Raw genomic sequence first — 13,864 nt, 5'->3', positions numbered from 1 at the left:
ACCCTCTGTTCCTCACACATGATATCTGGGCTAAATTGCCCCTTATTTCTCTGGAATGTGCCCCCTCCATCCTGGGGACCCACTTCTTACAAACATTTCACCACAGCAGGAGAGTCCTTTCTGTGATAGCAGGGCCATCTCCTCCAGCATTACTCCCTGAGTGGACATACATTGAGAGATTAGCACTTCACCCCCATCTCTTTTTATTTTCATATTTATTAACTTACTATTCAATATGAATGTCTTTCTAATGTTTTACAGTGGTACCTTGGTACTCGGCATTAATTTGTTCTGGAGGTATGACAGGTACTGGAAAGGACAAATTCCAAGCAAACCATGCGAATTACCATGCAATCTTTTGTTTCAGCTGAGAAGAACTTTCTGTCTGTCTCTTTTCCTATGTCAACGACCTTCCCAGTATGGCTGACTTCCTGTCTGTTCCCCATAGCCATCTTCCTCTTCCTATGGCAGCATGTTGAGTACTAAACAAAGGCCAAGTACTGGGACAACATTTTCAGCTGAAAATGCATTAAGAACCAAATTCGACAAGTTTTGAGGTAGTTGAGTACTGAGGTACCACTGTATATTCTTCTTGTTTTGAAATTTTGATATTTTTTTTTGAAATTTTGAAATTTCAATTGTTTTGAAATTGAAAAATAAGTAATAATTATGTTTTCTATAAGAAGCATTTTTAGGCTGCATTGTGGAGCAAACATTTTCCTTATTGGGATAAGTAAAGTTACCAAGTCCTTTAGAATCCATCCTTTTGCCAATCTGTTTTAATGGGTGCACCACCAATATCTCAGTAGGTTGAGGAAATGGTTGTTCCAAGTTAAGCACAACAATATCCTTTCCAGTGTATTTGTTGGCTCTCCGAATAGTTCCGGTCCTTGAGTCAGAATAGTATATATGGTCACCAAAGATAAATATGTCATAAGCTTTACTTCTGTAGTGAAATAAAACAAGTAGTGGCATCAGTTTATGAAGTTGCTCATGCTCAAGATAAGGAAAATACATTATCAATATAGCAAGGTAGTTTAGCATCTTAGAAATATTTGTATAATATTTAATTGGAATCAGTGGGATTTTACAAGTAACCTTTTCCATTTAATTCAAAATAGCAAAAATGAAGCTAACTTTCTCCTATTTAGAAATAGGATCTTTTAGTTAACTTCGGATAATTTGCACTTTTGGCAAAGAACTTTTTTTTCCTCCTTCTGATTTTATATAATACTTTAATTTGGCCTTCTTTGGAGGACATACAATAAATGTGTCATATAAACAATTACTTATCCACTTGAACAGCACCCCAGTAGAGGTCTGCACCCACAGACAGAGGGGCTATAGCTAATGGGTGCAATTTTTTAAAATGCCATTTTATATCCATAAACGTACCGTCCCATTTGTCTGTATAGCTTGATAAAATGCCCATTGTAGTCACAGGTTCCAAAATATGAAATTTCATTAATGGTGTCATGCTGTATCCAGAACAGCTTCACATTGATTAAGTCCAAGGAAATGGTTTTGATTTTTTCTGTGCTCCTTAGAACTCTCCGTATTTTATTTCCAACCAGATCTGCTCGATAGATGCTATCAAAAATCCCTTCAGTAGACCAAAATAAAAACCTGCCAATAAGAACGGTTATCATTATTTCAAAAATTATCAAAGCAGTTGTAAAGGTTATAGATTATTTTATTCACTAATTTGTTATCTAGTATTCTTTATTTTGTTTTCATCCAGTGCTTAATTATTAAAAATACTTATGCATCATTTCTTATTATCAACATACAAGTGGTTTACAACCCCTGCAATATGCAGAAATGTATCTGTGCATGCAGAAATGGATAGAAAAACAAATTGTTGTTTGATTAAACCAGGCATTTACTTACTAAATTGAACATATAAGGAAAGATAGGAAATATTGGGTTCATTTCCCCATTACATTTTCTCCAATCTATTACTGCATACCATTTAACTTTGAGTTTTGCTTCTGTGGTAACTAAACATGGAAATACCTTTGACTTGGATCAACTTCTATACTTGTAGGATTGTGATTGTTCTTTATAAGTATTCGAGAATTGTTTCCATCCAAGCTGATTACTTCAATAGCTCCTTGGGAGAGAGCCAAATAAATGCCTCCATTTATCCAATCTATCGCAAATCCAGTGACATCCTTTTTTATGGAGCAGATGGTCTATTACATAAGCACATTCACACACAAAATTGAAATGGGTATACTAAAATGCCACCAACCCTTTTTCGATTACTATTAAGGCATTGGAATTCAGGAAGTACAACTATATGTTCATTGTGATGGATACTACCTTAACATTTAAGGAAATGCCTTTAGGCATTTATTTAAATGGTTTAACATTTAAGGAAATGCCTTTAGGCATTTATTATTAAATTCAGAAAAAGAAGAAAAATCAATCTAAATCTACATAAGCTATTACTCCTGAAACACAAATCTGGGATTTTTTTTCTCTATACTTTCATAAATCTTTTCATGCTTTGGGCAGACAGTCCCTTGGTGGTAGGATAAGAAAAATTCAAGAACATAATTCATTTTTCATGTTTCGTGTTTCTTCAGTCCTTCTCTCCCATTGGCCCAAATTTCCTGCCAATATCTATTGTGAATATCTATTGGGAGAGCCCAAGAGCTCAGAATCAGGTGAATGCAAAAAAACTACCTTGATTCAGCCACTAAACATCTCTAGAATGTATAGTTTTGTCATTGCTATGATTGAAATGACACTGTTGGAAATGTCCATGCCCACCACGAGACTTGGAAAGATGAGCCACATTTGTCCATGGATCTATTTCTCTTTCTCCTTTATCTAAATGGGGTCTTGGGACACCATCCATGAATGGCAGGATTGCAGCTTAAAAAAGAGTTGACAACTGGGAAACCTGAGCATCTACAGTATTATGTGCAAAGTATCATTATACTGTATTCTGTATCAAGCATCATATGTAGTAAAGGCAGAGCAAAATGCACTTCTAATACAGACCAGGAGTTTTAAACATTTCAAGCCACAAATTCTATTTTTTTTTAATTAAATTTATATACCTCCCTACTCCTGAAGGACTCAGGGCGGTGAACAGGCACAAAATAAAATACATAGATACAAAAGTTAGAAACATAATTAAAACCAGATTAAATAATTTAGCCCGAGACAATTAAAAATCCCAATAATTTAAAACAGATTAAAATTTCAATTTAAAGAATTTTAAAACAGGGGAGAAAATTAGGCCACGCTGGCTTGCTGGAATAGGAGGGTCTTAAGAGCACAGCAGAAAGTGCGCAGATCCGGGATCCTCCATATCTCTGGGGGGAGCTCATTCCAGATAGTGGGTGCCCCCACAGAGAAGGCCCTCCCCCTGGGGTTATTAATTGTTTTAAGTCCCAGAATTCCTTATCAGGGGCAAAATTCTAGTGTAGTGTTTTTCAACCTCAGCAAATTTTCAGATGTGTGGACTAACTCCCATGCTGCTGGGGAATTCTCAGAATTGAAGTCCATATATCTTAAGTTTGCTGAATGAAAGACATCGCTCTATACAAAAACTGGTCACATTTGAGTGACCATTTTCATTTGTTTGTTTGACCTTGATCATTCAAAGAATTTCCACCAAGCTCTGAAGAACAGTTCTATAGACACTGCAGTGTAGGCTGCTGTCGGTTCTGGTGAACTGGTAGTTCCAACCAGGACTGGCCCCGCCCATCCGCCTTGGTGCTATCATGTCCTATATAATTGCCAGTTTTTTGATGCTGCACGCATGCACGGATGGCGTGCGTGCAAGCAAAGCACACTCACATTTTCGGTTCCGGCCAAACCAGTTGTTACAAGGACAGCAGCCCACCCCTGAGACACTGGTTTCCTTTGTTTCCTCAATTATAATAAGGATAAATGATGAGAAAGGTCTGCCATCTAAATTGCATTAACTTCATCAGCCCTCCCCCCCAAGATAAACTATAGCATGTGGTATCACTTCCTTTCCAAGAAGAAACAGAGATACTCTTTGGGTAAAAATGTCCCTTCTTATTTACCATCAGGAAGAATTTTGAAAATTATTGTTTCATTACCTCTTGATCTGAACCATCCAAATGTACTCGTTGGAGAAGACATTTTTCTTTGTTCACCCAATAAAGATACTTTGCTTCATAATGGTAATCAATTAATGCTGATAAGCCAACATCAGCTACTAGTCTTTGGTGATTGGTTCCTTCTACATCTATTCTATAGATCGCATTTCCTTGGCTGAAAACTAGGAATGGTACAGGATCTAAAAAGAAAAAAAATGGAAAGTGGAGGAAAAAATGCCTGGCTCCAAAGCAAATGGTTTTATTTTATTTTTTTCTGCATTATATATTCCTTCAAATTCAACATTTAATGTATCCTTCAAAAATATGCAATGTAGCAAACAATCCCATTAAAAAGTTTGGGGTAGGGTTAGGGTTAGGGTTACTTAATTACTTAACTATTGACTTAGAAACCAGGAGAGTGTAAATTCTTGTCCATTCTTAGGCATGAAAAACTAATTGGGTGGCTTTAAGGATAGTCACTCTTTCTCAGCCCAACCCACCTCACTGAGCTTTGGTTGGGGAGAGAAGGAGAATGGAGGAATATTGGTTGCCACTTTAGGTTGTATATAAAAAAGGCAAGATGACAATCTATTAAAAAGATACAAATATATGTATTACAGAAGAAAATGGACAACATTAAGACCAAGCATTTTATATTTATTACCCATAACTCATGACTTTGTTTAAAACAGCCTTATTTAAAAGTTTTGCTATAATTTTATATACATTTCTTGGGGATCTAAATTCACAGGCGCCAGGGTTTTTTTTTTTTTTTTTTTTAATTTGATTTATATGCTGCCCTTCTCCGGAGATTCAGGGCGGCTTACAATGTGCTCAGCAATAGCCTTCATCCTTTTGTATATTTATACAAAGTCAGCTTATTGCCCCCACAACTGGGTCCTCAATTTACCTACCTTAGAAAGGATGGAAGGCTGAATCAACCTTGAGCCTTGGCGAGATTCGAACCTGCAGTAATTGCAGGCAGCTGGTCTTAATAACCAGCTTAATAACAGGGTGCCTTAGACCACTGTACTACCAAGGCTCTTTTCTTTTGTCTAGGAGTAATGTGTAAAGCAGGACTAGGAGTAATGTGTAAAGCAGTCTTTGCAACTTTAAAACATAGTCTTCAAATCCCAGAATCCCACAACCAGCATGAGGTATTCTGGAGTTGAAGTCAATAAATATTAAAGTTGCCAAGGTTGGACACCCCTTATGTAAAGGGTTCAGTCCAGTGATGGGTTGCCCCCAGTTCGGATCGGTTCTATAGAACCAGTAGTAAAACCGGTGGGAGGCTCCACCCACTGACCCTGACATCACCAGAAGTGATCTGCACATGCGCAGAAGCAAGGCACATGCACGAGCAAAGCGAGCGTGCATGCGCGATCGCGTTGCGAACCGGTAGTAAAGGTAAGTAGAACCCACCCCTGGTTCAGTCCTGTATCATGGAAGGTAATGATGATCTATCTATCTATCTATCTATCTATCTATCTATCTATCTATCTATCTACCTACCTACCTACCTACCTACCTACCTACCTACCTACCTACCTATCATCTTCTATCTCTTATGACTAGTCTTCGCATTTATGATTGTCTATGATTGTCTAAGCACCCTTGCAGTCACATGATCAATTTTGAGTGTTTGCCAAGCAGCATGAATTCACGACAATTGCAGCATCTTCGGATCATGTGATCGCCACTTGCAACTTTCCAAGGCGGCTTTGGAAACTCAAAATCAACGAGGAAGCAAATTTGCTTAACAACTATGCAAAAAAATAATAATCATAAAATCAGGAGTGATTCACTTAATAGCCTTATCACTTAGTGACAAAAGTTCCAATCCCAATGTGATTGTAAATTGATGACTACTTGTACACTCCCACATCTGCTATCTAAGGCAAGAATCACTAATTATGGTGCTTTTAATTATACTCAAGGAACAATATTTTAATGGACTATTGGTCCAGTGTGTGTGTATTCATTTCATATTGAAATGAATCAATATGAAGTTGTGTTGGCTTTTTAGATATGGAGCTTGCAATCACCTGGCAGTGTGCTAACCGTGGGAAAGTGGAGAGGAACTCCGAGGAACTGTCATCTTCTAAGAGATTCTTTCTGTCCAAACCGATGCAACAGATTGGGCATTCTACAGATCCTGTCAGCCAAAGAGTGTCAAACTAGAAGATAGGCTTTTTCTGCTATAGCCCCTGCCTTCTGGAACATTCTCCCTTCAGAGATTAGAACAATTGGACCCAATTGTTGATCTTTTGCAAGGTTTTAAAAACTTGCCTGTGTACCAGGCCCTGGATCTCGCAATGCGTTAAAGGTCTAATTTGTTGGCTTTGCTATCAGCTGATTAAGCATCATGGCTGCTGTTGCTACTTATTTATTTTTGTGAAAGTTTTCATTTTTTGATGTTTTTAAATTGTTTTATAGTTTTAGAATTGTAAGCTGCCCAGAGTGATTTGGTTGAGTTATAGAAATTGAATAAATTAATAAATTAATGAAGAAAGAAAGAAAGAAAGAAAGAAAGAAAGAAAGAAAGAAAGAAAGAAAGAAAGAAAGAAAGAAAGAAAGAAAGAAAGACAGGAAGGAAGGCAGGGAGGCAGGAAGGGAGGGAGGGAGGGAGAGAGAGAGAGTCATGACTAGATATACATGCGCACGCGCACACACATGCATATGTTTAATCATCTCCTTTGCAGCTACACAGAGTGAAGTCCCAGTGACACACAGTGCTGGCAGTGGTGGGATTCAGCCAGTTCGCACCACTTTGGGAGAACCGGTTGTTAACTTTCTGAGCCGTTTGGCAAACTGGTTGTTGGAAGAAATCATTAGGGCAGAGAACCGGTTGTTAAATTACTTGAATTCCACCACTGAGTGCTGGGTGTGTGTGTGTTGCAAATTCCCCTCCTTTCCTTCTCCACCCCAACAAAGAAAAAGCTTTCTAGGCTTTTATATGCTTGAGTTCTTATTTCCTCTACCTACAGCAAACTAGTTACTTAGTTTAAGAGCTAACACCAAATGTTCTGCAACTAACTGTGTTCCATACCCATGAATTTTAAAATCTGCTATGTAAATGTTCCCCTTAATATTTCTTTCCTCATTTACAAGTTATATTATACAAGTAAAAGTGAATCCAAGATTTGAACTGGAACGCTCCTTGGCAAAATGCAAGATACAATTGAGTCATTTATATGCAAAGTTTCACACATTCAAAGAATGTTGAGAGAGGAGCAGCTCTGCATATTCACGGGTGCCAATATGCATCCTGGACAGACACATTCATGTCGAGATGTCTGGTTTCCATTTGAAAAGGTATCTTCACGCTCTCTTCCACAGAAGTTGCTTTTCAATACTTTTTTTAACTAAAAAGGACAATATACAAAGAACAAAAAGCAAAGACAGACAGTGGGGGGGAAATCATACACTAAAGCTAGGAATCAGTAATATATTTAGAGAGTGAATTTAGTGTAACTAGCCAAATAAGATTAGTCAGATTTCCCTGGGAAAGTATTTCCACAGTTTGGGGGCTGATGTGCAAAAAGACATACAAAATATCACCATCTTCATGTTTCAGATGAAGGATGAAAACTTGGGGAGGGAGGGAGTCAGCGTTTCCTTTGACCAAAACAGCTTTTATGACAGACTAGTCAAAAACAACAAACCAACCTTACCGCTTACATGACAAGACCTCTTGTCATCTCCCAAAGAATAGCCTGGCATACAGGAACAGATAAAGGATCCAGGGACATTGAGGCAATTTTGGCTACAAATCTGAATCCTACCTTCCAGACATTCGTCAATATCTGAAAAATATTAATGTATAGATCAGAGCAGAAATGGGAAGTTTAGAAATGTTTTCCTACGTATCGGCTAATGATATCAGTGCCGTGATTAGTGACTATGCATTTCAATTCCTCTAGTTCACAGGTGTCAAACTCGATCCCGTCACATGATGTATCGTGACGTATCATGATGTTTTTTTGCCTTTGTGGAGCTGGGATGGACGTGGCCTGCCCATGACACATCCAGTCCGCAGGCTGCCAGTTTGACAGGTCTACAAGTAGTTAAAACAGCATTGGTGATTGTATAAGTCTAAATAATGCTCAGATGTTGTTCCAGAGCAAAATCCATCTTTTTATGCAAGTGCCCTGATCCAACAAGATGGCTTTGACCATGTTGATAATGGAGCAGGTGTTCTATTTATATTGCTTTGCATCTATCATTTAATAATTCCCAGTGAACCAAAGTGCAGAGTACTTACTTTGAACATTGCTTACATAAATGCCTATGCATTTGACATATTTATTCCAATACTTCATAATGCATCTCTTTTTTAAAAAAATATCATTTCATGGTGATGCCTATTGTATGCTCAGGTGATCAGAAGGATTACTGCAATGGTACTCGGTCTGTTTCCCCACCTATCCCAATCCATTCCCCAGCACGAGAGCTTCATTCTATCTAACAATAGGGGCTTTTCTTAACTAATGCAGAGATCGGATCTAATCATTTTCTAGAAGCAAGAGGTTCCAAATCATTCTGCAGATGAAGATACCCAAACAGCACCATCATCTCTTCTGGCACACCTGAAAACATCTACTTCAACTAATGAGAAAATATGGTTTTCTCATCTTTTCTTATTAGAAAACCTATTTCTATTCCAGAGTTGGGCAGTTATGTTTCTTAGTAGCCAAATCATGAAATGTTAACCCAACATCACCTGCTTATGCAGGATCCAATCTACGTCAGTCACCTGGACCAGAGATTTTGTCTTTCAAGTTTTCGGACTCATGCTGGAGCCCATCTTCAGGGAACTTCTCTCCAGCAGAGTGTGCTACAGAGAAGTTTCCTGAAGATGGACTCCAGCATGAGCCCAAAAACTTGGAAGACAAAACCTCTGGTTCCGCTAACCGACCTAGATTACTGTAGATCCTTTAACATTATCCTGGGACACGTATATTTGCCTTCATCACCTGCTTCTCTTTTATTCTTGAAGTGAAGCAGCTGCAGCTGCCAAAAAAGTCTATCCACAAAAAACTTGACAGGCAGTAGTGAATGAAAGCCTGGGTTTCTGCTCTGTGTGCTCAAAAGCCTCTTTATGCCATCTCAGCAGAGACAGCCTGAGAGAATGAGTCTAAATAATGAATCACGTCTTTGCAAAGCTGGCAGTAAAATTCAGAATCCTTAGACACAAGGAACTACATTTACCAAGAATAAAAGCAAAGTTCCAGTCACAGAACGTGAAACATTAGTATGCATGGTATGAAGGCAGAGAGACTCACTGCAAAGCAAACCACAGTCCTCTTTAATAAATACAGAACTTCAATTTGAGCAAAGTTTGGTGCAACTTTGAAATATATTTTTGAAAAAACAGAATTTCTAGGATTTTGGGGGAGAGAAGTTATCTGTGGCACATCCTGTCATTTGTTTGTTTGTTTGTTTAATTTGCCTATAATGATTTCTGTAGTTATCAGGGTTTCTCAATTTATGTGAGAAAAAAAATTATTCCACAATAAATCTATGTGAGAGTGAAACTTTGAGTGATGAGCTATAAAATTCCCCTCCAAAAACTGAGCAGAACTAGAAATAATAACAGTACTAACCCGTAAACAATAACCCAATGTCTTCAGTCATTTGTATAACTTTCAAATGTAACAAATGCACTGACTTCTCATTTTTAGCAACAAACAACACCACAAAATGTTTGGCAATAATAACAAAGGAAGTCCCAAAGGTGCTTTTTTTCAAGAGGCCACTGGACTTTCTGATTTTTCTTTGAAGATGTTTCGCTTCTCATCCAAGAAGCTTCTTCAGAGATGAACCTTTGGGACAACCATGATCTAGATGACTGAGAATCTCCATAGATATTTAGCAATAACAAAGGAAGTTACACAAGTTATTAAACACTGGAAATCTATTAAGGATTTTTTTTTTTTTTGCTGAAAATTGAAAAAATGAATTGGTGGTTAATGGATTTGCTATTTTAAAAAGTTGCACACAAAAAGAAGTTAATTATGGTACACGTGTAATTAGGAATGAGATAGGATTGTTTGTAACTGCTGCAAAGAAAATTGGGAGTTGCTTCCTTATATACGGTACGTTTTCTATTTTTTTCTATTTATATTTCTTAATCACACTTCTTAATTTTTCAACACACACTTTTTCTTTCTTTAATCTTACTTTTTTTGTTTATCTTTTATCTCTGATTGCAAACCAGGTCTATAACATCTGAAACGATGATCTAATGTCACTACTATGTAGCATTCAGTGTGTAGGATAGGAGTAAATGATGAATTGTTTCCATGACTAGTGCTGACAGGGCCTTAAAACTCAGGAAATTCAATGAATAATAAACAAAATGGCCATGGAAATCCAACTTTAAACAGAGAAACCTGATGGGTTGATGGACACTGGCTCTGAAAAAAAAGACCCAATAACAGTGACAAATAAAAATAGTGAAACCATTTTACCAATAATAATTCATTTGATAAAAATATATTGATTTTGGGACACTTTCCGCTGAAGCAATCTAAGGAACAAGTCCCACAGGGTTCATGGGATTTATTTCCAATTTAACGTGCATAACATTGAGTTAATACACATTAGATGGATAGAAGCCTCTTGTTTTGTTGAGGTGTGTGACTACTGCTCCTATAATCCTCAAGCATAATACTTAAGTAGTCTGGCCAATAATCAGGCTGAAGAGGTTATAAGAGTTATATCAAGTGGAATAGCTACTAGGCAAGTTGCTAGTTTAACAGCTATGCCATCTTTCCAAGGAATTTCCCAAAAACTAAACCATGTAAAAATCAAGTCATTTTGCTGGTTTATATTTCTCAGGTCAGATAGGTTGACAGAACCAACTACTCCTAAAATAATATAAACAAAAAACGAAGTGTGTTTGTAGTGTAGATTAAGCCTTAAATTTTTGAACAATATAAAAATATTCAGGTACTCCAAGTCTTATCAGTACCAAATACTTAGTTTCTAGCATCTTACTGAGATTATATCAGATCTGGAGTGCAAAAATCTAGACCACCACCAGAAACCAAGAAAGAATTAGAGTTCACTATAGATCTAGTTTCTTCAAGAAGTAATCCTGATTTTTCCAGATCAACAGTTACATTTATTAAAATGTTTCTCATGGACACTTTTATTTTGTTGACAAGATTTTGGGAAAACAAGACCCGCTATCAATCAGTTAGCTTATTGTAACACATGTTGTGCATTTACCAAATCAAAACAGACACAATTAAATAAAAGAAATAGAAATACTAATAAAAATGCAATAAGTCTCTGAGGGTGTCTGAAGTTTTAATTTCACTCACCAAAGCAAGAGGAATTTTCCTTCCCCATTTGGTATCCTCTGGGGCAGATTCTGATCTCCTGAATTGACAGATCGATAATACTCATTTTAAAAACAACAGGCAAAAGTGTGGAAAAGAGAAACATCATTTTAAAAAGTTTCTTTAAAAAAAACTCTGCAGTAGTACACAGCTTATTTTATCTTTTGTCATACCCTGGCGCAAAAAAAAAAAAAAAAAAAAGCAGGTGTACCAATTCTTCAAGATGCACTTGTCTGTAATAACCAAAGAAATCTTGTTCCTGCCTCATTTGAGAACTGAGGAGCGGCCTTATCAGTAGCTCTGAACTTCGAAGAAATTCCAGGGTGAACTCTTCAGTGCCTGTGCTTCCACATCCTTTTTATGTAATGGTGGGGGATTTTTTCTTCTTCTTTTTTTCTTTTGGAAACCAAGTATGAAATGCCTGACCCACTTGTTACAAATTTAATGCGGCTTAAAACCAAAGAACACGTCCAAATTCCAGGACTGAAACAAAGCAACAAATGAACGAGCTGTTGAGGTCTCTAAAGATGTTAAGTAAAATGAAACAAAGTCAATTTCTAGGAACCTTTCAAAATAATTCTTTTCTATCAGTTCAGCTGGTGTTAGAATCTTCCAGACACAAATCTCTGTTTTACCCTGATGGTAGAATGACTCCTCTCTTTATACAGCTTGTTCCCCAACCGCCCTTTCTTTTCTTTTTAGTGCCACTTGAGTGAAGCTTGTGTTTGCAAATAGAAATGAAGCCAACTTGCTGAAGTGAAACTGGCTGAGACCCCTCTTGCTATAAATGCCTGATTAGGATGGCTGTGTGTTTGTGCTTGATTTTAATCAGATTTTTTAAAAAATTAAAGTATTTAAAATAAGATGTTTTACTTTAGGTTGCAGTATTATTTAAACTTACATTTATAGTTATTTGTCTTCTAACTCTTCTATTTCAACCCCACCCCACCCATAGAAGCCAGTAGTTGAGAAACAAAAAGTGTTGGAACCACTGAAAATATAATAAATACAGGTAGTTCTCAACTTAGAGCAGTTCATTTAGTGACCATTCAAAGTTACGAAGGCACTGAAAAAAATGACTCATGACCATTTTCCACATTTACGACCATTGCAGCATCCCCATGGTGATGTGATCAAAATTCAGATGCTTGGCAACGTACTCATATTTATGATAATTGCAGGGTCATAGGTTCACATGATCATCTTTTGCAACCTTCTAACATGCAAAATCAATGGGGAAGCCATATTCACACAACAACCATGTTACTAACTTAACTACCACAATTATTCACTTAACAACGGTGGCAAGAAAGATTGTAAAATAAAGCAAAAATCATTTAACATCTGCCTCACTTAACAACAGAAATTTTGGGCTCAATTGTGATCATAAGTCAAGTACTACCTGTAGATAAAATAATCCAGCTAAGTACTGAATATCATCTACCGCATTTCAGGAATAAAAAATGATTAAATAGAAGTTGAATATATTTGGTGCCTCCATTTTATTTAAATCCAGGAGATTCTGTGTGACATAAGAATAATTCTCTTTTACCACTGTCTGAAATCTATTGACCTCTGTCTAATGGGAGAGCTTAGCTTTATAGGTTACATATAACTTTAACATCATCACGGGCTTGATTTATTCCTAGTGAAATTGGGGACTCAATCAGGGGTGAAATCCAGCAGGTTGTGACAGGTTCTGGAGAACCGGTAGCGGAAATTTTGAGTAGTTCAGAGCACTGGCAAATACCACCTCTGGCTGGCCCAAGAGTGGGGTGGGAATGGAGATTTTGCAATATCCATCCCCCAGGAGTGGAGATGGAATGGAGATTTTGTAGTATCCTTCCCTTGAGTGGGGTGGAAATGGAGATTTTGCAGTGTCCTTCCCCTGCCACACCCACCAAGCCACGCCCACAGAACCGGTAGTAAAAAAATTGAATTTCACCACCGGACTCAATCAACTGCTTAAGTGGGAAACTTTACACATAGCCTTGGTAAATGTCAAGTTGACGGTATCGTTTCTGCTGGAATGGCAGGCTACAGCAGCTGGTCATCCTGGCATTATCAAGACGGCACCACAGCTGTATATGAAACCATTCCTGGGAATGTTGACTTTTTTGGCCCAAATTACCAAGAGTTTATACCCTTGCACTCTGGAAAAGAAATAGCATGAAATACTCATTAGTGGCTGCATCATTCTCTCCCATCCAAAAAACAAGACCATGAAAAATGTTCTTTCATGTTGAGGCATCTCTACATAGTAACGTCTTATTTACTTTATGTGTTCCATCTGTTGCTATGAAGTTGATAAGGGAATCTAATTGCCTTATATCTGACAAGGTAATTTCTCACTTTCCTTATTTGAACTGTGCTTGGGAAATTCTTAGCTTTTTATACAAATCTAGGTGTATGCTCAAAATTCTCTGTCAT

General features: G+C 37.3%; 1 protein-coding gene across 2 annotated transcripts in view; it reads right to left on the bottom strand.

Annotated features, from left to right (window-relative positions):
• The window catches only part of EGF (epidermal growth factor), a 53,163-nt gene extending 41,092 nt beyond the window's left edge, over positions 1-12,071 (bottom strand). The window contains exons 1-6 of one of the 2 annotated variants that reach the window (XM_034442277.3): positions 11,417-12,071; positions 7,760-7,891; positions 4,086-4,285; positions 2,017-2,195; positions 1,396-1,626; positions 744-946 (exon numbers count right to left, since the gene is read on the bottom strand). In XM_034442277.3, coding sequence (XP_034298168.2) covers positions 744-946; positions 1,396-1,626; positions 2,017-2,195; positions 4,086-4,285; positions 7,760-7,891; positions 11,417-11,543 — 1,072 coding nt within the window. In that variant the 5' untranslated portion in view covers positions 11,544-12,071. The remainder of the gene's footprint in view (positions 1-743; positions 947-1,395; positions 1,627-2,016; positions 2,196-4,085; positions 4,286-7,759; positions 7,892-11,416) is intronic. The other variant, XM_034442280.3, reaches the window with a different exon arrangement.
• Between the last annotated feature and the right edge of the window lie 1,793 nt (positions 12,072-13,864).

This window comes from Pantherophis guttatus, chromosome 8 (genome assembly GCF_059756535.1).
Source record: "Pantherophis guttatus breed Tessera chromosome 8, ASM5975653v1, whole genome shotgun sequence".
In the NCBI taxonomy this organism is placed as follows: domain Eukaryota; kingdom Metazoa; phylum Chordata; class Lepidosauria; order Squamata; family Colubridae; genus Pantherophis; species Pantherophis guttatus.
This window is presented reverse-complemented; position numbering and strand designations above follow the sequence as displayed.